General features: G+C 36.3%; 1 protein-coding gene across 3 annotated transcripts in view; it reads left to right on the top strand.

The window, feature by feature from the left end:
- Positions 1-20,449, top strand: part of EPC2 (enhancer of polycomb 2) — a 122,326-nt gene extending 101,877 nt beyond the window's left edge. For 2 of the 3 annotated variants that reach the window (XM_060626440.2, XM_060626438.2), the window contains 7 exons: positions 1,321-1,410; positions 2,641-2,786; positions 2,878-3,221; positions 14,379-14,515; positions 15,914-16,073; positions 16,981-17,314; positions 18,540-20,449. In XM_060626440.2, coding sequence (XP_060482423.1) covers positions 1,321-1,410; positions 2,641-2,786; positions 2,878-3,221; positions 14,379-14,515; positions 15,914-16,073; positions 16,981-17,314; positions 18,540-18,612 — 1,284 coding nt within the window. In that variant the 3' untranslated portion in view covers positions 18,613-20,449. The remainder of the gene's footprint in view (positions 1-1,320; positions 1,411-2,640; positions 2,787-2,877; positions 3,222-14,378; positions 14,516-15,913; positions 16,074-16,980; positions 17,315-18,539) is intronic. The other variant, XM_060626439.2, reaches the window with a different exon arrangement.
- Positions 20,450-23,131: the final 2,682 nt, after the last annotated feature.

The following is a 23,131-nucleotide window of genomic DNA, read 5'->3' as shown; positions in this document are numbered from 1 at the left end:
AAGGAACCAAAGTATAAAATTCACATTGGGGATTTCCTTTCAAATTTCAGGTTTGGGGCTTGGTTCCACGGGAAGAAGAATCAGCCCCAGCTTACTGTTTCTGTGTCTCCCCCATAGGGTTGGTGGAGGTATATTGGAACCTCACCAAATGCCTTTCTCCCCTGGATGACCCTGCTCAGTGGTAATTACCACAGTTTGGAAATAATGTGGAGAACACATTTTTCCTCTCAAAATAGGAAGAGAGGGATTTGTGAGGTTCAAAATTTGCAAGTAAATTTGGTTGAGCCAGCGTTGTCAGAAAAAGAGATGTACTCCAAAGTGAAATTGTGAGACTACTGAAACTTAAGTACCAAAACTTTTTTTTTTTTTTAATTTTAACCATTATGGGTAGAAATTTATCTAAACCATATTATTTCTCTGCTGTATTAGAGTATATTTGTATATAATTTACTCTGTTTTTGATGACACTTACAAAGTTTGCTCTAAAGTGTCAGTGTTGCCCAGGCGTCCACTCAAGTTTTATAGGGATAGTTCACCTAAGATCACGTGGTTCCCAGGCAGAGTGCATTTTAATTATGTGACAACTTTTTGAAAGTCTTTATTTTTTTCTTTTGCTGTCAGGCTATGGGCTTATCATTTCTCTTTGCAACCAGTCTGCTTACCTTTAGCAAGCCTTCTGTCCTTTTCTAATTTTTCTGCTTATCATCTGCCAAGTTTAAAACGTGATTTCACTAAACTGTACACCTGAAATATTACATTATATGTTAACTGGAATTTAAATAAATAAAAACTAAAAAAGTGTTTTTAAAAAAGTGAGTAGGGAAATAAGGGACTTCCTTTGAGAAAAACGTATGACCTTGTATGGCCTTAGCGGGGGCACTATTCATAAACCTTTTTTACTTCCTAGTTTTTCACTTTTATTACAGAGAAAGAAAGTTATTGGAGAAAAATACATCTGCCTATATAGGTGAACCATAACTGTCAAAATAAAAATATTTATGGCCGCATACATTACTTAGAAAATATAAGTGGGATATATAAAAACTGTACTAATTCTTTTTAAGTACTCAACGTGTTCAGAAGCAATTACACAATACTATGTTAACGTACCTGCAAGAACTAATCCTTTCAAAATAATCATTTTTAACCATAGAAAATCATTGCTAGCCTTTAGCTGTTTGGGGGGAATTTACTGCCTACTATATGTAACGGAGGCATACTGTTTGTGATCAGATTCTGATTTTAGATTCTTACAAAGATTGATCTGTTGACTTCTGATAACTCCTAAATGGAATGTCTCATGCCTCTTTTTTTTTTTAGGTACCATCCCCAGTATCAGAACCTGAAGAAGAAAATGATCCTGATGGTCCCTGTGCTTTCAGGAGGCGAGCAGGATGCCAGTATTACGCTGTAAGAATTTTATTTTTTTGTAGTGTTTTTGTGAACCAGATGTTCATAAGGTAACTCTTGTCAGGGTAACTTAGTCTTGATCTAAAAATGGGAAGTCCATCAGCATTTTTTATTTAATATTGCCTATACACATACCAGTAAAAGATGCTAAAAGGTACTTAGTCCTTTCAGAGGATATCCAAAAATCTCATAATCCTTTACTTGGAAATTGATAATTTAGAATTCTAAATTTTAAAAATTTAGTTTTACTTTGGGCTTTAACTGTAGTTTAGCACTTATGAAAATTTACTGTCACTGCTAGAGTTAGGTAAGCCCAGAATCTCTAATTGAAGTTTTGATAGTTGCTGTTCATTAAAATTTATTTTAAGCAAGCCCATCCTGTATATACATACCAAGTAAGTATCAAACATAAAAGAATCATCTTTAAACTCTCCTCATGGCAATATTTTATCTAATAATTATATTCATAACTTTTTGACACACTTAGAAATTGCTTTGTGTTATTAAGTTTTGGTGCAACATTCTGTCAGGAGGGACCCTGACTCCCAGATGCTCAGATTTTCAGATAAAGTGTAACTATAGAGTTAATGAGGTATGGCTTGTGGAGACCATTTGCCTTGTTGCATTATGGTAAACATCTACACTCCAACTTATTTAGGATGTGTGTGTGTGTGTGAGAGTAGTGTAGAAGAGGTAGAAAGTTTTTTACAAGTTAACGCTAATGAGAGAAAGAAAAAAATATTATGAAGGGATAGAGAAGTGTTAAGACCCAGAAAAATAGAATAATAAAGGGAATAGGAAGGCAGAGAAATGAACCGTATGTTCTTAAAAGTAAGAAGTGTCAGCCTGACCCATACATGCTTGAAGTACAATTTTTGGTCCAAAAAAAAATTTATTTCTGGTATATCTCAATAGGAAGCTTATAAATTACTAACTTTCCTATCTCTACTTTTTCTGCCATTGATATTAAAAGCCATATTATTCTTTAAAGATATATTTCTTTTAAAATATACCCTAAAATATTAAATACACTTTGAGTTATTTTGGTGAGTGAACTTTTGATTCAGTTTTATAAAATTTTATCTGGTTTTTTACAGATAAAACAATTTTACAGTTTTATATCTAAATTTTAATTGTTAATGCTGAATTTTATTTTTGTCATGATTTAACCTTTTTTCTTTTCAGATTTATTCCGTGGGTTTTGATTTTCTTTTTTTTCTTTCTTTGCAGCCTCGTTTGGACCAAGCTAACCACTCCTTTGAAAATTCAGAATTGGCAGATTTGGATAAGTTGAGATACAGGCATTGCCTTACAACACTCACAGTCCCAAGAAGATGTATAGGATTTGCAAGGAGGCGAATTGGCAGAGGTGGAAGGTAAACTATTTGTCTTGACCTGATTTTTGTTTTACAAGGTAGAAGGGAACTAATTCTTCCAGATAATATTTGGTTTTATATTGCTTTTCAGGGTCATAATGGACCGAATATCCACAGAACATGACCCAGTCCTGAAACAGATAGACCCTGAAATGCTGAATGGTTTTTCAAGCTCTTCCCAAACTATAGACTTCTCTTCTAATTTCACTCGGACCAATGCTTCCAGTAAACATTGTGAAAACAGACTGTCCCTTTCTGAAATATTAAGCAATATCAGATCATGTCGACTACAGTGTTTCCAGCCAAGGCTACTAAATTTACAGGACAGTGATAGTGAAGAATGTACCTCAAGAAAATCAGGGCAGACTGTGAACAATAAAAGAGTTTCTGCAGCATCTGTAGCTTTATTGAACACCAGCAAGAATGGCATATCAGGTAAGCTGTCACTTTGTTAAAAATATATCCTGCTCTTTTTTCCGACTTAATTTTCATTATACACTAAATAAGGGCTCAGGACACTGGGTGTTGTATGGAAACCAATTTGACAATAAACTTCATATATTGAAATAAATAAATAAATAAATAAATAAAGGCTCAGGGTAAATTTTGAAGGTTTATTTTCATAATCCCATCATGGAAAAGAATTTTATCTTAACCTATTATATTTTTGTTTTCCAGCCTAAGAAACTAAACCCTAGTATTGTGGTTCACATTTTAACCAATGTCATGATACCTATTAAACCAGACTTATATTTTGAGTGTGTGTGCCTGGTATGGTGAATGTGTAGGCAGAATGCATAGGGAGTTCCCTATGGGTAAAGTGGTTATAAGCTGCTACCAGAGTATCATAACCATAGTGTGCATTTGTTAAAGAAAAGTTTCATTTTTGTGTGTATTAACTTTGCTCAAATGTAGGCATTGCTCCTCCAGAGTACCATTGAAAGCTTTCTTTCTGAAAAATGATTTTTTAAGAGTCTCCCTATGAATAGTTGTAATTTTGTCAGATAGCTAACCTCTGATTGAGACTAGAAATAGAAAGCATTTTTCATTTTAAGAAACACTGTGCTCAATTTAATATTTTTATGACATGTACATTGTAAATAATGTATAGTATCTAGAAAATCTAAAATGTAATTTTGATTTGTTTTTATCTGTGGATAGTCTTCTCTTTATCACATGTATAAGTGGGTATAATTTTGAATATCCTTATGATATATACAAACACTGCATGGTATCCAGAGTCAAAACTAAATGTGACTTGACTCACACTGTTGCTATCCTTTCTTCTTGTAAAACGTGAATGTTTCTAAATTCTTTCCTGGATGTACATTTTACTATGTGAAATTATGTTGAACCTCCTTAAAGTGATTTTAAAGCATTTTATTTGGTCTCAGTAGTGTTCAGTCATTTTTAGTTACTGGACTGCTTATTTTCAGACTTGACCTAGACATATATCTGTTCAAAGATTATAATGGAAAATTGGATTTGTTTGAATGATTGGAAGTTGACATGTCATTTCTCCAAATTAGTTGGTTAATTTTCTCTTAAACAAACTTAGGTAAGGAAAACGGCATCCTGTTATATAAGGTTCATGAGTTTGCGAAGTTTAATAAGCTTTCAAAGCCGAAATAAATACCTAATATGATTTGTGGTGCAGACTTCTTAGAAATCTAAAGGTAGTAGGAAGTTCATGAGTATTAGGTCAGATTTTATTTCTGCCGACTCCAAGACCATGTTCAAATTATTTAACTGAACTAGAACTCCTGTATCAAAAATTACTCAAAATAATTTTTGCCAAAAGAGGAGTTTAAAAACATCTTGGAGCTCCTTTGTGGTTCATTCACTTAAGTATCCAACTCTTGATTTCAGCTCAGGTCATGAATTCGTGGTTCATGAGATCGAGCCCTGCGTTGGGCTGTATGCTGACAACATAGAGCCTGCTTGGGATTCTCTCTTTCCCTCACTCTCTGCCCCTCCCCCATTCATGTGCTCACTCTCTCTCAAAATAAACATTTAAAAAATAAAACATCTAAAAATAGGCATTTATAATTAGATTTGACAGTGGATTGAGTTTCTTCTCTAATAATGTGTACCATAGCAAAATAATGATTTTGTTTCATCTCAACTTGAACATAGCCAGATATTTGCAACTTTCTGCTGTACATTGCCAACATACTCCAGAAGGATTTGACTTGACTCTTGTCCAGAAAATATGTATGGTTGTGTATGTTACAGTATCATCAATACTCTGTATGTATTGATCCAGAATACAACTTAATATAACTTAAATAATTCCATAATAGCTACCTGTAGAATTTTGTGACACTACCATACATCAGCATAAAATAAGCATTTAAAGTATCTGAGGCATGCAATGCCTGGGTGACTCATTTGTGTAAGCCTCCAACTCTTGATTTCAGCTCAGGTCATGATCTCACAGTTTGTGGGATTGAGCCCCGAGTCAGGCTCAGTGCTGACAGCACGGAGCCTGCTTGGGATTCTCCCTCCCTCTCTCTCTCAAAATAAATAAGCTTTAAAGTATCTTAGGCATACGTGCACTTTTTAGGTAACTTAAGTGACAAATACGTGATGTTAACATCACATAGACAGTAAGGTTTTTTATTTTTTGCCTTTCCCCTACCATTAAAAAAAAAATGTTCTTTTTCGTCTGTATTAATTATTCCTGCCTTACATTTTTTTGTATTCTCAACAGAGTACCATTTCCTTCTTTCTTTGACAAATCTCAAGGCTTAAGCAACAGCTAAGCTACATAGAGTCAGTGTTTTTAAGTAGAATTTGTCAAATATATGTTTAAATCTGTTACTAGAGTAAAGGATTTTGTTTGAAATTTTCCTTCTGTGCTGTGACCCTCTAGTCATGGAGGCCACAAGGTTTTTGTTTTGTTTTCAATAAATACGTTAGGTTTCAAAATATTAGGCACAGGTATATAAATGCATAATGGAACAAGTCTTTTAACAGCATTTTTGTAAAAAGTTGAAAAGCTCTGACAATTTTAGGTACCCATTTGCACCAGTGGATTCCATTACAATTCCGTAAATTTTGATAAGAATTCTTTCATTTATCTAAAGAGAAGGATGTAGGAGTTTTTAAAAAGTTACATTTTTATATTTGATGGACAGAGACAAAAGAATTGAATCTTCGTATATTTGATTTCTTTTAATCTTTGTCTTTATTAATACTGTTGCCTTCTGCTTCTTCTTAATGGACTTGGTCATGAGAGCATGTGTGTCTTTAAGAGTTTAACAAAAGTGACACAGGACCATATTTTTACGTTGCAGAGTATGTCACTGATCTTGGCAATTATAAGTACTGAATTTTCTGTTTCACAGCTGGGAAATCTCAACAAATAAAGGGTTTAATCAGAAGTAGAAACTGCGGCTGCCTGGGTTTCTCAGTTGGTTAAGAGTCCTACTCTTGATTTTGGCTCAGGGTCATGATCTCAAGGTTGTGAGATCGAGCCCTGCATTGGGCTCTGGGCTGGGTGTGAAGCCTGCTTAAGATTCTCTCTTCCTCTCTTGGGGCGCCTGGGGGCTCAGTTTGTTAAGCGTCTGACTTCGGCTCAAGTCATGATCTCACGGCTTGTGAGTTCGAGCCCCATGTCAGTCTCTGTGCTGACAGCTCAGAGCCTGGAGCCCACTTCAGATTCTGTGTCTCCTTCTGTCTGCCTCTCCCATGCTCATGCTGTGTCTTTCTCTGTCTCTCAATAATAAATAAAAGTTAAAAAAAAAAAAAAAAAGATTCTCTCTTCCTCTCTCAAAAAAAAAAAAAAGAAATAGAAACTCTATACCTTTGACCATAATATTTATTTATATCCCAAGTTTCTTAGTTCTTAGAAAAAAAAAACTTGAACTTGAGGGCTAGTGGCGAAGAATATTCCTACTTTTATGCTGTTAATAACCCAGTTAATATTTTTCAAGTCCTGGGGCACCTGGGTGGCTCAATCATTGAGCATCTGACTGTGGCTCAGGTCATGATCTCACGGTTTGTGAATTCGAGCCCACATCTGGCTCTCTGCTGTCAGCACAGAGCCTACTTTGGATCCTCTCTCCCCCTCTCTGCCCCTCCTCCACTCACTTGCACACACTCTCTCTCAAAAATAAATACACATTTAAAAAAATTTTTTTTCAAGTCATAATTCCTGTGTCCTAAAGAATATCTAGTTGTTATTTTTGATATCATACTTAAAGGACTTAAAACAAATTAAAATGTATGTCCTAGGTATTAGAACTAGAACTAAAGACTTCATTTTAAAGCAAAGACACATATCTTATTAACTATTAAGTAAAATAAAGATCTGTTTTCTTAATTGAAAAACTCTTTTCAAAGAATAGAAGTAGGACAGAGAAAGGAAAGATGGATTGTGCTGAACATGGCAAGTGAATAACCAAGGATAGATAATGATTTAGAATTATTATATGGAAAGCACTCTGTTAAGTGTTTAAAAGTTGCGAGATTTTGTAAGACAATAATCCCTACCTTCAGGGAGCTTACAGCACATGGCAAGTATTACATTCTTTATATAAATAGATCAAAGTTTTTAGTCATTTGAAACTGCACTATTATTTAGCTCTTTTTTTTTTTATATTGTTCTTAAATCCCAAACTCCGAAATGAAATTGTATTTCACATCTAACAGTAGCTTTGCTTGGGGCACCTGGGCTCAGTCGGTATAGCATGTGACTTGATCTTGAGGTCATGAGTGCAAGCCCCATGTTGGGCATAGAGATTACTTTAAAAATGAATGAATGAATGAATGAATGAAGCAAGCTTTGTTCAGATTTGAAGAGATGGATTAGTTTACATTCAGTCTTGGTTTTAACTAATGCATGGTTGCAAATGAACACTTTTTTTCCTCATCTCAGTGTACTGAGTAGGTACCAGCACCCTTTTTGATCAGCTTCAAATATCTTACCATTACCAATTTGTAAGAACATCAATTTGAACAGTGTTCCAACAGAAATTCCTGATTTTTGTTTATTTTTCCATTCTTTCTTTTCTTTTTCTTTTTTTTTTTAATGTTTATTTGTTTTTGAGAGAGCACAGCTCCATGCAAGTGAGCGGGGAAAGGGCAGAGAGAGAGGGAGACAGAGAATCCCAAGCAGGCTCTGCACTGTCAGTGTGAAGCCCCACGCAGGGCTCAAACTCAGGAATCCTGAGATCACAACCTGAGCTGAGATCAAGAGTTGGACGCTTAACTGACTGAGTCACCCACATGCCCCCCACCATTCTTTCTTAAATTGCCATAAAATGTTTGCAAGTATAAAAAGTTCTTCAATAGATAAAACTACATTTTAACAATGAGCTAAGGTATTCACAAGGATTTATTTTTTGAGTTAGGATTGCTTCCAAAGGTGAGAAATAGATTCAGATTTCAGAAATTAAAAAGATTTTAGTTTGACTGCTAAACGAAATAATATTCAAATTTCAGTTGTAACTATTTAGGTTGGGTGTCAGAAGTTTAAATGCGTCTTTAAAGATTTTATCTTTGGGGGCGCCTGGGTGGCTCAGTCAGTTAAGCATCCGACTTCAGCTCAGGTCATGATCTCATGGTTTGTGAGTTTGAGCCCCACATCAGGCTCTGTGCTGATAGCTTAGAGCCTGCTTCAGATTCTGTGTCTCCCTCTTTCTCTGCCCCTCCCCCTGCTCATGCTCTGTTTCTCCCTGTCTCTCAAAAATAAATAAATGTTAAAAAAAAATTAAAAAATAAAAAAAAGATTTTATTTTTTTTAAATCTCTATACCAGCGTGGGGCTCAAACCTATAACCGCAAGATCTAGAGTTACACATTCCATCAACTTAGCCAGCCAGGTGCCCCTTAAATGGGTCTTTATTTTTTTTATTTTCACATTTCATTTGTTCCTTATTCGTTATCCCCCTCACCCTTCACTCCTGACCTTCCCTCCCATCTTCACCCTTTCTACCCACAGTTTTGCAGTTTATTCATGAGTTTGCCTTTAACTGTGACAGTTACATTACAGGATGTGTATAGTCCTAGACACATAATGTCAGCTTTCAAGGATTGAAGCATTTGTCCTCAGAGTAGCTCAGAGTGGCTTATGTGAACTTTCACCTGACTTCTCGCTAAGACATACAAGGTTTAAAATAGGTTGTCCAGGGACGCCTGAGCAGCTCAGTCAATTGAGCGTCTGACTTTGGCTCAGGTCATGATCTCACAGTTCATGGGTTCAAGCCCCTTGTTAGCCTCTGTGCTGACAGCTCAGAGACTGGAGCCTGCTTCAGATTCTATGTCTCCCTCTCTATCTCCCTCCCCTGCTCATGCTCTCTCTCTGTCTCAAAAATAAATATAAACATTAAAAAAAATTTTTTTAAATAAAATAGGTTGTCCATCTTCCCCCACCCCATCAGCCCCAAATCTTTTAAAACAGACAAACAAAAATGCATATAGTCAGCTTTGCTTAATAAAGCGTATATTAAGACTTTTGTAACAAAGACCTACCTTGTAGATGGAGAATACTGGATAATATATTCATCTTGACTTTTAGATCTTTATTACCATATTAGATGTTCTTCATTAAGCTGTGAAAACTTGGTCTAGACTAGTGTTTTAAAAAGTTCATAGCTTCCCAAGAATACACTGTATTAGCCCACTTGGAGAAATACTGTGTTAAAAGATAATTTTGAAAAGGCACACACACAGGGGCACCTGGATGGCTCAGTTGGTTGAGCATCCAACTTTGGCTCAGGTTGTGATCTCATGGTTCTTGAGTTCGACCTCTACATCTGTCATGCTCTGCTGACAGTTCATGATTTTGGCTTGGGTGGTGGTCTCGTTGGTGAGATCCAGCCCCAAGTCGGGCTCTGCGGTGGCAGTACAGAGCCTGCTTAGGTTTCTCTCTCTCTCTCTCTCTCTCCCCCCCTCCCTCCCTCCCTCTGCCTTTTTCCCACTCCCGCACACACAGGTGCCCTCTCTCTCAAATAAAAATTAAAAAAATAAAAAGGCACACACACAAGCACAAAAACCATATGTTCATACCCTGTTATGAGATGGTCATCCAAAAGTTCCAGAATGTATTTCTATTAGATTTTTCTTTTTAGTTAATCAACAAAACTATACAAAGTTAGCGAATACTTGTAAAGATTTCACATATACTGAAGAATATCTCTGTGGGCCCAAGGTTAAGAAACCAGCATAAAGTCTAGGGGAGATACCTTGAGTATATTTTTAGTGGATCTGTCAAAATACGGGAGAGAAAGCTGATAAGGGGTCAACCTAGCAGACCACCATATAGGAATCACATCCTTGAAAGGTGAAAGATGAAATGAAGAATACCTAGGACTTTTGAAAGCAAAATCAACATTCCAAGGATGGTAGCAAGTATTCTCACAAAAACTACATGGATTCATCTGGTAAATAAAGCAACTAATAAATCTAAGATAGGTAATAAGCCAGGTATAAAGAAGATAGCCAGGAAGGTTAGGGGCTTTACTGAAAAACAGAGTTTTGGTTATATACACAAAATATTTAGAAATGCAGGTATGCCACTAATGTATAGAATGACATATTTGCATATATAATGAGGAAAAATCAGTAATACATATACCTATCAGCATGTGTTAACTACAGAAATTTGGAAAAGTTACTCAGGTAAAAAGACATTTCCATCCATCTGGATTTTAAGGAAATATTGCTACCTTCACAAAACAATCAGTTTTGTGGTTACTTTTAAACTGGCAGGAATTGGAGGGCATGGGGTAGGGTAGATTATGACCAGCATAAATTTTACTTTTAAGCTAGCAACGTGTAAGCAACTAGTAGAAAGAACTTGGCTTGGCCCTAAGCAAGAGAAGCAGGTAAGGCTTCTTTCTTGCATATTCCCAGTTGCCCTTTTGCCACTACACGCACCACCACCCCCCCACCTCAAAGCTGGGCCCCTAAATTCTAAACAGTCTTCTTCACACTATAACTATGACTTTTTCTGACCTGTTTTAACTTTTGCCTCTTGATGATTGTAAGTCAACGTAAGAAATAAATTTCTTGTGGAAATATTTAAGTAATTTATGAAAGGAAACATAATTAGTAGGAAAGGTACTTTCCATCAAACACCTGTCTCCACCTACCATTAGGTCAACTCTAAGAATGATAATTCAGTACTGTGTCTGTGTTTAAAATCATACATTTCTTACTGCTTTCCATCCACCTAACAAAAGGAAAGAGGTCAGTTAGAAAGGGTGTTTTGTATGTGTTCCAATTCTGTGTCATGATTACTAATTGCTCTTTTTGTCTAAAGAGTTGAAAATGATATGAAATAATGCTCTAGAAAATTCCAAGTGAGGAACTTTATAGTAAAGAAAGAACTAGAGGTCAAGAATGGATATAACATGCTGAGCTTGAAGTAACGGGGAGGAGAAAAAAATAAATGTCATTTTTTAAGGCATATCCATATTATAGAGTTAAATTGAGTTTATATTAGTAACTTTTTTTTAATGCTTTTTTCTTTTAATGTTTATTTTTGAGACAGAGACAGAGCATGAACGGGGGAGGAGCAGAGAGAGAGAGAGAGACACAGAATCCAAAGCAGGCTCCAGGCTCTGAGCTGTCAGCACAGAGCCCGACGCGGGGCTCGAACTGACAGACCATGAGATCGTGACCTGAGCCAAAGTCGGACGCTTAACCGACTGAGCCACCCAGGCGCCCTATATTAGTAATTCTTAACCAGTAATGGGATCAGGGGTGACATTTTTATTATTAAAATCAGCCAGGGTTTAAAAAGGTTAGGAAACAGTGACCATTAATTTGAATAATTTGGATTGAGCCTTGATTGGTTAGGATTTTAATGCGTTTCTTTTTTTTTTTTTTTTTTTTTTAATGTTTATTAGAGCATGAGCGGGGGAGGGGCAGAGAGAGAGGGAGATACAGAATCCGAAGCAGGCTCCAGGCTCCGAGCTGTCAGCACAGAGCCTGACGCGGGGCTCAGACTCACAGACCTTGAGATCGTGACCTGAGCCGAAGTCAGATGCTCAACCAACTGAGCCACCCAGGCACCCCTTAATGCATTTCTTATGGGAAAAAAAGATGGGGTTCCTGAGCAAATTAATGGTCTCAACAAGACAGGGCAATAAACAGATATAACCCCACCCCAAAACAGGCAATTTTATCAGCATTCCTTTTTAATATATACGTAAATGATCATCCATTCATAAAAAACAAGCAGAACCATCTATAGTTGGCAACACTTTGTTACTCATGGATTACCAACCAAAAGTAATTTTTTTAATTTTGGAAAAAAAATGTTTAATGTTTGTTTATTTTTGAGAGAGACAGACAGAGTGCAAGTGGGGATGGGCAGAGAGAGAAAGGGAGACACAGAAGCCAAAGCAGGCTTCAGGCTCTGAACTGTCAGCACAGAGCAGGACAGATGCAGGCAGGGCTCGAACTCACGAACCATGAGATCATGACCTGAGCCAAAGTTGGGTGCTCAACCGACTGAGCCACCCAGACGCCCCCAAAAGCAATTTTTTAATTAAAAAAAATGCTATTTGTTCTTTCTACTAATTTAAGTACATACTTATTCTGAATTAGTGAGATTTTATGATTTTCTGACTTAAAAGATTTTAGAGAAGAAGATTCTCATTGTTCTCATTTATCTCTCAATTTTGAAGTAGCTGTTAAAACTGTATTCACTTAATTTTCTTCCTCATTTAAAATTAATCACTGTGACTCCCACCTTTTCACCACAACAGAAAACTTAGCTCCAGATAAACTTAACACTGGATTTGAGGGACTAGACCATGCTAACACCAGATTCCAACCAAGTTCATTTAATTTGAATTGGCACAATCCTTTATACACATAAGACTTATTAAACATATTTATTTGGGTTTAACTTAAGAGTTTTCCTTCCTGCCTTTTATCTAATAAACTATTTTTCATCTCTTTCCCAAGGTTTTCAAACAACTGGAAATTTATGAATACTTCACATTTTCATTTGATTTTGAAGATTGTAAATTTAGAATTAAAAATGTTTTTTACATTTAAAAATAGAACACTTGCAGTGAATTTAACATGTGCAAACAAAGAAAAACATTTGATTTTGTTGGTAATTCAGTAAGATAACTAATGTGTACTTCAAAAATGCAGGTAATATTAAAATTTTACAGTGTGCACTCTCATAGCCCCAGGTCTTTGAATCTTCTAAAAATAAAATTGCTATCTAAGAACTTTTTTTCCTTCATAGCCCAATACAAATTTTAAATGATAACGTTGTCGAACAGAAATGAAGGCATATTTAATGTTTTGTCCATCTCTGGGGCCTAACTCCCTTTTAATAGAAAATAGACTGTATTTATTCATAGCTTGTTATATGTCTAATTTACCATCACGTTTTTTAAAATTTCTCCTTTGTAGTAAATGGAAAACTTGGGGGAGTAGTCAAGAGTAACCTAGGTTCAGGCTGTGTCCTCTTCTAGCTAAACTCCTTTAGGTCCTGTTAATGAGACTTTAGGTCCTATTGATGAGATTGCTCACTTGCATTTAAAGGTTGGCTCATATTAGTTGCTATTCCTTTATATGTATCTTTTCTTTCCAACTACACTTTTGGACTTTATAGCTGGGACCCTCCTTTTGCCTTTTATTTTGCCACGTATTCACTTAACTCTTAATGTAGCACTCTGCATCATCGTAAATAGTAAATACTGATTGACTGAAAGAGATAGGAGAGAGGAAAGAAAGCAATGAAGAAAAATAGAGAAATTTACTCTAGTAGTACATGTATTCTGATCTGATTTAATACTTCATGATTTTGATAATGTACTGACTTCTATGGAAATAGCTTTATGTCCTCTAAATCAGTTTATCAGTGATTTACTTGAAAATTAATGAAAATTTTTTACGTTTCTTTGAGAAAAATGCTTTCCTCTTACAACTTTTTCTTGGCTAATCTTATAAACAAACGTTTTAGATGTCTCATTTTTACTTGAAATCTACTGTTAACACAGTTGGTCACCCCTTGATTGCATCTGAGGATATATTCTGTCTTTAGTTTTCTGAAGAGTTCTCTGATTTCTAACCCATATTTCTATAGATAAGACTTATTTTAGCATCAAATCTGTTGGCTTGAACTACAGTTACTGATTGTGCAAGGTGAACACCTTTGTCCTCTACTCTGATTTGTAACCGGGGAAAATGTCCTAGATGAGAACCAGCAATAAGAATCCTTTATAGTTCTGCAGATGGTCCTGCTTTCTTAATAAGGCTATCACTTAGTCATCATCATTATTATTTGTATTAATAAATCAGTTTTCTCATTATATACTTCCACAATTTAGAAAGCTAAGAATGATCCCAAAGACACGAAGTCTGAATAAGTAATAGAATCCTCATATTAGGACTATTTTGTACAGTATAAACACTGCATGTAGGAACTTCTTTTGGCATGTGATTTTAGAAGATCATGGATATTAACATAAACCACTTTTGCTTTTTATTGAGTTTTTTGCTGATGTATGATTTGCACTTGCTTTTCATCTTAATTGTGCAATAATTTTAATTGTATTCTATTTGTGTTGTGCAAAGTACTTTAAAATATACTTCTGAACTGAATGTCCTTTGCCAGTAACAGGGGGTATCACAGAAGAACAGTTTCAGACACATCAACAGCAGTTAGTTCAAATGCAAAGGCAGCAGCTTGCTCAGCTTCAGCAGAAACAGCAATCTCAGCATTCCTCGCAACAGACGCACCCAAAAGCACAGGTGAACCTGTCTTTTAATCGTGGTTGTTTCTTTTTTCTTCTTTAATTACATAGTTTTGTACAATTTTGTCAAGTCAAAGATAACCTTGATAAACTAATGTATATTTAATGAGGAGAATACTAGAGTCAAATATGGTATTTGTAATTTAGGAAAGAAACCACATTGTTTTAGAGGGGTATTGAGAATTTGTGGAAGGAATTAGATACTCTTAGAATTATCATCCCCACCCCTACTCTGCCTCCAAAACTTTTTTCCCCCAATCTTAACCCCTTCCTAAACTGTGTTTTTAAGTGCCATTTGGGTGTGCCCCATGACTTAGGAGGTAATTTTCTTGAATTGTCCACTAAATCCAAACAACATAATCCCTTGCCTCTTTGAATCACATTTCCCTGAAGAAAAAAATTGCCACTAGGTGACGTTTTCCATTGGCACCATTAGACGAATATGCTAGGGGTTAAGAACAAAAATACTTTATAAAATTGCAATTGCCGGAAGAAAGAAACCCTGCAAATACCTTGATATGAGCCCTATAACACTTATTTTGAAGTTGTGGCATCCAAAACTGTATGAGAATAAATTTCTGTTGTTAAGCCACTAAAAATAAAAGTGTAATTGAAAAGTTTGTTTGAAATTTGAGCCATCTGAAAGAAATAAATCTAATACTTTAGGTCTTAAGTTTTGTTACTTCATAATTCCAAAAGTAACTCTGAAGTAATAACTGAGGTTAACTCAATCTTTGTTGTATTCTGTGAGCTCTCAGGCCAGCGTCTGCTGATGGTAGGTCAGTTCATTCTCAGAGGGTCACTAAATACACTGACCTTGGAAATCCTGAATCCAGCAACATGAAAATCTCAGTGACACCAGGAGCCCTCAGCACTCCTCTAGCATCCGGGTGGATTTGGGACTAGCCTGCATTCTGGAGCTATTGGGTGACCTGTTTCATGCAGAATCAAGAGGAATGGCCATTAAACTTGCCTTTGTTTGCTTTTTCTGAATCTCTCGGGTAACTAGCCTACTTGCGAGGTTAGTTAGGCAAGACATGTTTTTACATTGTGACAAAAAGGATGGTTAAATTTCATTTTGTCCCTAGTATCTAGATTGTCAAGTATTTTTAAAGGCATTCTTTAACACTTATTGGAAAAATTAATAGAGCATAAAAGGTTTGAGGTTTTTTAATCCCCTAGTTCTTTCTCAGAAATAGTTGCTTCCCAATTTTTAGTCACTCCCTGCTTAAAAATGCCAAAAATAGTCTGTGGAGTCTTGGATCTCTTAATCTTAGCACTTACACCTGTTCAAGATGAAAAAGGAAACCACCTTTTGGGTTTGCCCATTTCTTAATATTCACATTCATGAAATCACATTTGAAAAATTGAGAGTTTAATTTTGTTCATTTTATAGGGCTCAAGCACCTCTGACTGTATGTCTAAAACACTTGACTCAGCCAGCGCCCACTTTGCTGCATCTGCAGTAGTCAGTGCACCTGTTCCAAGTCGCAGTGAGGTAGCCAAGGAACAGAACACTGGCCACAACAACATAAACGGTGTTGTCCAGCCTTCAGGTAAGCCTGTGGTTTCATGCGATACTTACTAGCTCGAGGTTGTAACTTACTGATTGGAGATACGGTGTTTGTTTTAAATACAAGGGGAAAAAATCGTACAAGTCAGGACTCCAGAATTTCTGAGGATAGGTGTGGCGGAATAGCTGCATATTTTCTGGAAATCACATAGAGCCTGCTCCCTGTTTCCTCCTGCTCCCACTAGATACCTTCCTGTGTAACTCTCCACCCTGCCTGGTTTTATCCACATACTGTCAGTTGCCTCACATCTTAGGAAACATACTGAGCTAATCGCTAACCATCACACTGGAATTATCCGTGCATTGATAGGCAAAATATAATCCAGGTTGATCTGTCAGTAAGTTTGAAATTGGGTTTACCTTCCCACTGGCACATACTCATGGGACTGCTTTCTCTGACTCCTCCTCTTGAAATACAGTATTACTCTGAAACCTTGTCTGCTTCTTACCACCCTGAGTCCTCAAAGACTTGCTGTTCCTATCAGCCTTCATCTACTACTCAGACCCTAGGGTTTTTCCACTTACTTTTAGATACACCCATGAACCTGATTACCCCGCCTTACTGATTCCTTGCATGCGTGAATTATGATGGAATCCGACTGTCATTTCCACATGGTCTCAACCTCCAGAGAGGACCTCTCTGCCCTGTTGTTTCCTACTTTCCAAATGTAGACTTTTATGCAGGCTAGTAGAAAAATGTGTCTTTGGCTTGTAACAGGTAAGTATGTTGTGATCAGGAACTCTCTTTGGAGAGGCCATTATGTGGAAAGTTAATTTGGTATGTAATTAGAATACAAATGTTTGCACAGATTTTTATTAAACTCTGATTTTCTGAGAGTTTAATTAATGTCTCATGATACGAATTAAATGATGTTATTTTTCTCCTTCAGGAACCTCTAAAACGTTATACTCCACCAATATGGCTTTATCATCCAGCCCAGGGATTTCAGCTGTACAACTTGTAAGGACAGTTGGCCACACCACTACAAACCACTTAATCCCAGCATTGTGCACAAGCAGTCCTCAAACACTTCCTATGAACAATTCCTGCCTGACAAATGCAGTGCACCTCAATAACGTCAGTGTTGTTTCTCCAGTCAATGTGCATATCAATACACGGACTTCAGCACCATCGCCAACAGCCTTAAAACTTGCCACGGTTGCTGCCAGTATGGACAGAGTGCCAAAGGTTACTCCCAGCAGTGCCATCAGCAGCATAGCAAGGTGTGTGTGTGTGTGTGTGTGTGTGTGTATTTCTGGTACCATCCTGTCCCTTTCTGCTGGCTGTCCTATGGGAGGAAAAAGACATTTTTTACTGCAATAGATGTCTATTGATTGACTTGCTTTTAACACATACTGAGTTCTACTCAGGGTAAAGCTCTGTGACTTAGATTATTTGTTTGAGGTCAATAGTGGGATGTTTACATGCCAACCAGAAGCATAAAAAACAAGGGGGGAAAGCACATCAAATTGGGAACCATCAAGCCCAAAAAATAAATCAAAGGATATTTTAGAAGCTTGAGTCTTCTACTGTTTTTTTGTAGCTTAGACAGTTGGGGAGGTTAGAGTTGTTACTGATTCCCATGCCAGAGCTTTAATTTTCAAATCAAAATTTGTGTTTTCTTCAACATTATAAAAAGAAAGTAAATTATTCTATGTATATATTAAAATTGAGACTCTTCTGGGATTAGCTAAATCTGTGATCATGTATTTCAGGGTATGTTTTTATATTTCTTTGATACTAGTACATGAGAGCAACAAATCAGAAAAAAACTTGACGTGCATGAGTTAATAACTTACTGCATGACCTTAAACCTATAAAATTAAACTGTAGTGGAAAGTAATCTAAGTACTGTTGTGCTTCTGATGATTATTCTTTTTTTTTTTAATTTTTTTTTAATGTTTATTTATTTTTGAGACAGAGAGAGACAGAATGTGAACGGGGGAGGGTCAGAGAGAGGGAGACACAGAATCTGAAGCAGGCTCCAGGCTCTGAGCTGTCAGCACAGAGCCCAACATGGGGCTTGAACTCACAGACCGTGAGATCATGACCTGAGCCGAAGTCGGACGCTCAACCGACTGAGCCACCCAGGCACCCCTGATGATTATTCTTTTTGAGCATCATATGCTTCATCTGTTGTAAAAAACTTGGATTGTCCTGTGTTACATATTTTCATAAGTAGTTTATCATTGGCTTCCCCCGAAATATTATGTTAAATTACTGTGTTTCCTAAGTAAACAATTATAATCAAGTAATTAGGAAATACTAGAATTTCTTAGATAACACAAAACTTTTCCTCATTCCTGTATAGCAATTGTAAAAGTAGGAAATGTTCTTGTGAAGTACATGTTTAGTTGTAGTTACGTAAAACCGTATCTGTAAATACTGAGTGATAATATCATATTCTGGAGAGTATTAATGTTTATTTTACTCTTTGCCTTATTATAGAGAGAACCATGAACCAGAAAGATTGGGTTTAAATGGAATAGCAGAGACAACAGTAGCTATGGAAGTGACATAACCTAAAACGTGTGGCTTTGACCTGTGCTGATGGTGTGCAGTCATTCATATTCCAGCTGAATGCAAAAGGCGACACTCTGTGGATCACAGAGCGTAACAATGGACCTAAATGGACTACAATATATCGGATATGAAATCGATATATGATGTATATTTTGTAAAATTGGGAAAATCACTACCTTGTAAAATAGTTTATTTGTATCATCAATATTATTTCTGTTACTTGAATAGTAGATATTCATCATCATGCTTTTGCACTTGAATTTGCAACTGAATGGATTTTAAAAAATAATTCTTTAATGGGATCATGAGCATGAAATGGGATCCTGCATCACTTGTTTTAACTATTTATTTTGCCATGTTTACATTTTGTATCTTGTAAAAATAAATCCAACTTTGTGTCTAAAAAGTTAAAGATTCATAGCTAGGAAATGAAATTCTTGTAATTTTTTTCTAAAGAAACTGTAAAGTTTTCACTTGGTTCATTTTGTTTCACAATTTGACTAGATGGACTTTTTGGTAAATACTAGTGGCATTTCACTGTCAAATATGAAGTTCAAGGCAAAATAGTATTTTCTATTACTGTGCAGGGGAAAGGGATGGATCGATACATGCAAATTTAATGTAGTAACTCACTTTTCCATATATTTTGAATGTATATTTCTATTTATAATACCAGTTTATAAAAAATAATTACACAGGAAAAACGGACTAGGAAAAATTATGCATCTAGCACATTTAAACTGTGCAGATAAGAAAATTTTTCAAGGATTACATTTTATCTGAAGACTGCATATTTTAACTGGCTTTAAAACTGTAACACACCACATAAAGGATATTTTACCAGGTATGTATTGCATCATATCATTGCAATAATTATTGGAAGTCTAGATATCGAGCCATCCCAGGTGTTGGGAGGGGGGGAGGGTTGTGGCAAGACTGTCTTTTCAATTTTGGAGAGTTTTCCTGTGGCTACAAGGCAAGTAACGGGTTGGAAAAAGTCTGACTGTAAGCGTTGGACACCTTCATAGTGTAGTGTTTTAGTGACTTTTTTTATACGGTTCTTGTAAATTAGATACGTGTAGTGGTGTTTCAGAATGTTTGTTTATGCACTAGTTCAGACAACTTTCCCTGTTACTTGTTCTTGATAAGTGAAAACTGCAGGGAAATAAAAATACATATCAAAACATGGACATGCTGCATATGTGTTTATTTCACAATGTGCACACAGCGTAAGTGAGAATTTAAGGGAGACGATAGCACTTAACAGCACTTTTCATTTTCACAGTGCTTTCCAAGCATTAATGAAAAGATTTGTAAGAAGCTCATCTGTGGGCACTATTGGGTTTCAGATAATCCAATATAAACTACCTTTGATATGAAAAGTTCTTAAAATAGTTTACGGAATGTAAGTAATTTGCAGTATAACATTCACTGAAATCTCATAAATGAGCCTCATTTTATAAATAAAAGTTTAGAGTAGAATTATATTGCAAGGGGGTTTTGTCAAGTAAGTACCGGGAAATGTAAATATTTTTAATGAATATGATTAAAACCATTTCAAACTTACATAATTTTATACTTTACATTTTTTATATCTGCAGTCCTGAAAGTTGTAAAATTGATGTGTCAGTTGAATTAATGGGCCAAGATTTCTGCTGAGAGTGGTTTTTATTCAGGTCCTAAATGTGTAAAGCAATTTATGGTCAAAACCACAGAGAAAAATAAATTTAATTTCTTCATCGGTTGTGACCTGATAGGATCCATGCTCGTTTCTGCCATACTACCTCTGGAGTTAACTCATTGCTGATGATATAAAGAAAATAATTTTGATTTGATATGTATTATGACTGTGTTCATTCTGCTTATAGTGATGTATCTCCTTGCTATTAAGAACTTAACTTTAGTGCCAATTTTGGAGAAAGCTTTTTTTTCCATTTTACTAAGTAAAGCATGAAGTGAACTTGCCTTATGTGATATACATGTTATAAATAATTTAAGTAAAACAAAAGAACTATCCATTTGTACAGTTTCTGGAGATGTGGCAAACCCAGACCTTATCAAAAACTGGTGACCAATTTATTTGTTCCTTTCGAAGTAAAATAGAAAACTAAGTCCTTCCTTATTTTGGTGGTTGTAACTGTCTCACAGATGGCATTTCAGTTACTTGCACACACATTTTTCCAGTGCTTTTCAAAACCTTTGAAGTGATGAGAGACTTACCTTTCACCTTTAAGAACAGTTTGTTTTTGCGCTGGCCCCCCACTGGGCAGTACCACCCTATTTTGGTTTTCTGAGGAAACTAATGTTGGTGTTGTAGTTCACTAAGCTTCCAGAGTTCTTGGAGAATGTGGGTTTTTTTGATGGGATGAGTAGGTTGGTTGTTTGGTTGGGTTGGGGAGGGGGGGGAGGTTGTTTTGTTTTGTTTTAAGCAAAAGGGCTACTCATGTCCTGTGGTATCTTGTAATTCGATATAGTTAGAAATATTTATAAACCATTTTTCTGCCTGCCTTTCCTAGTAATTCAAGATCACGTTCATGACCAGTTACTGTGATGTAGCTCTAAAGGTATTTGAGGATGTGTTGCATATCTTTCTTTTGCAAAAGACCAAAAGAAAAATAAATCTGTCTGGAGGGCAGATGTAAAAAATATATATATGTCACACACACTCATACCCCCACACACATTCTGTCTTTTTAAAAAATAGGGAATACAGTATTTGCACCTGTGCTTAGTGTTTATTACCAAGGTGGTTTTTTGTGGGGGGAAGAGCAAGAAGGAGGACTAATATTTCAGAAACTTATCCCTAGTATATACTGCTATATTTGAATTTAATGCTATACTTCGGACACTTTTTTTTTTCATTAATAGTACACTTTTAACAGAAATGTTTCATTCTTTAATTTAAGTTGGCAAACTTAAATTTCAAAGGTTAAGTGTATTTCAAATCACTATTCTATCATGTGGGACGAGGGTTTTTTGTTTTTTTGGTTTTTTTTTTTTCGTTATTAATTGCAGTGTACTCATGGCTAACCTCATGGAGCATGTAGTTTTCTTAGTGACTTTTTCATTTAGTCCTAACAATCATGTAATGGACCAGTATTCTTCCCATTTTACGGATCAGGAAAATGAAACTTAGAGAAATTAGATAACTTGCCCTATGCCACCTAGTTGCAAAGTTACTGAGCCAGGAATTAGACTTAGGTAGTCCCCACACTTCTAACCACTGCCTCCCATCCTTAAAGTGGAAGAAGTGCCCTTCAAAGGAGAACTTACTGTACTTCTCAGTCCACTTACTGGCAGCATCTGTAGCAAGCCGAGTCTAAAACTTAATTAGGAAACAACCTCCCCCACTCTTACACCGCCAGGCAATTAATATTTTGTTTTCTGCTTCCCAGATTGAGTGCATTAGATCCAACTTTGGCTTCTAGCCATCCGACAAGGAAGCCCAAGCCAATCAGATTTTCCTCCTCTGTCTGCCAGACTCGCTAGTAAGTGCTTAAAGCTCTCAATCAGCACATGTGAGCGGAAGCTGGATCTGGGCCCAACATGGGGTGGAGTTTAGCCCTTGCTGGACCTTGGTTTCCCCATCTGTAAAATGAGCAAGTTCCTAAAACTCCAGAAGGGAGGCCGGTGACAGGCATGGTGAAGGATTAAGTGTGGCCCGTGTGTCAGTGGTTTGTCACCAAGGAAGTAAATTATGTGGGAGCTAAGGCTGAGCATACAGTTAGTCCAGAGCTGCTTTTTGTTAAATCATTAACATCCGGCATACGGACAGTTGTATTCTATCGTGTAATGCAGCTGAACTTGCATGGAAACAATTCTAAACAACTACAGTGACAAAGTCCCAAGAATTCTGTATTTTTCAGAGGTGTCAATGGAGGAAACAAGACAGATGATAAGTACAGTAGAATGTCAGAATTTCTTGAGTGTGGTTTTAATCCCTTCTCCACCATTTAATTGGCAGATGATTTCATCATCTTCATATCTCTGAACTTGGATCATAGGACAAATGGTAAAATCAGCCTGTAAACATCTCCCCCAGCTCTGATACTGCAGGAATCAAATCTCCCACTTCCTTAGATGATTCACTTACTTTCCAGAAGAGTCACTTTCCCTGCTATTGTCACTATCCCTTAACTTACCAGCACCATTCATAAGGATCAGTAACATCAGACCCTATATGCCTTCCTACCATGCCTTTTCCTTTTCCTATTATCAGAAGGGGAACTGTTTCTTATTTCAAACATGGACTGTAAGCGTTTTTAGCTGTGGCTTACTTCAAAGCTTGAAATTTTAACACAGGGAAAAAGAAGGTAACGCTAAACCACATATTTCTCCAGCAATGACTTACTTGGTACCACATTTTAGGCTTGGACAACTTCTGAATGAGGTCTTCTGTGTCCTATTAAGAGTTCTGTGTGTACTTGAGATATTGTGTTACTCTCATAAAATCTCCCTCATAAGATCATTGCATCTTATGATGCATCTTTCACTGACCAACTGGTTAGAATCATATT

The sequence above is a fragment of the Panthera onca genome, chromosome C1 (assembly GCF_046562875.1).
Source record: "Panthera onca isolate mPanOnc1 chromosome C1, mPanOnc1 haplotype 2, whole genome shotgun sequence".
NCBI lineage: Eukaryota > Metazoa > Chordata > Mammalia > Carnivora > Felidae > Panthera > Panthera onca.
Note: the sequence above shows the minus strand (reverse complement) of the source record. Positions and strands in the feature narration are given on the sequence as shown.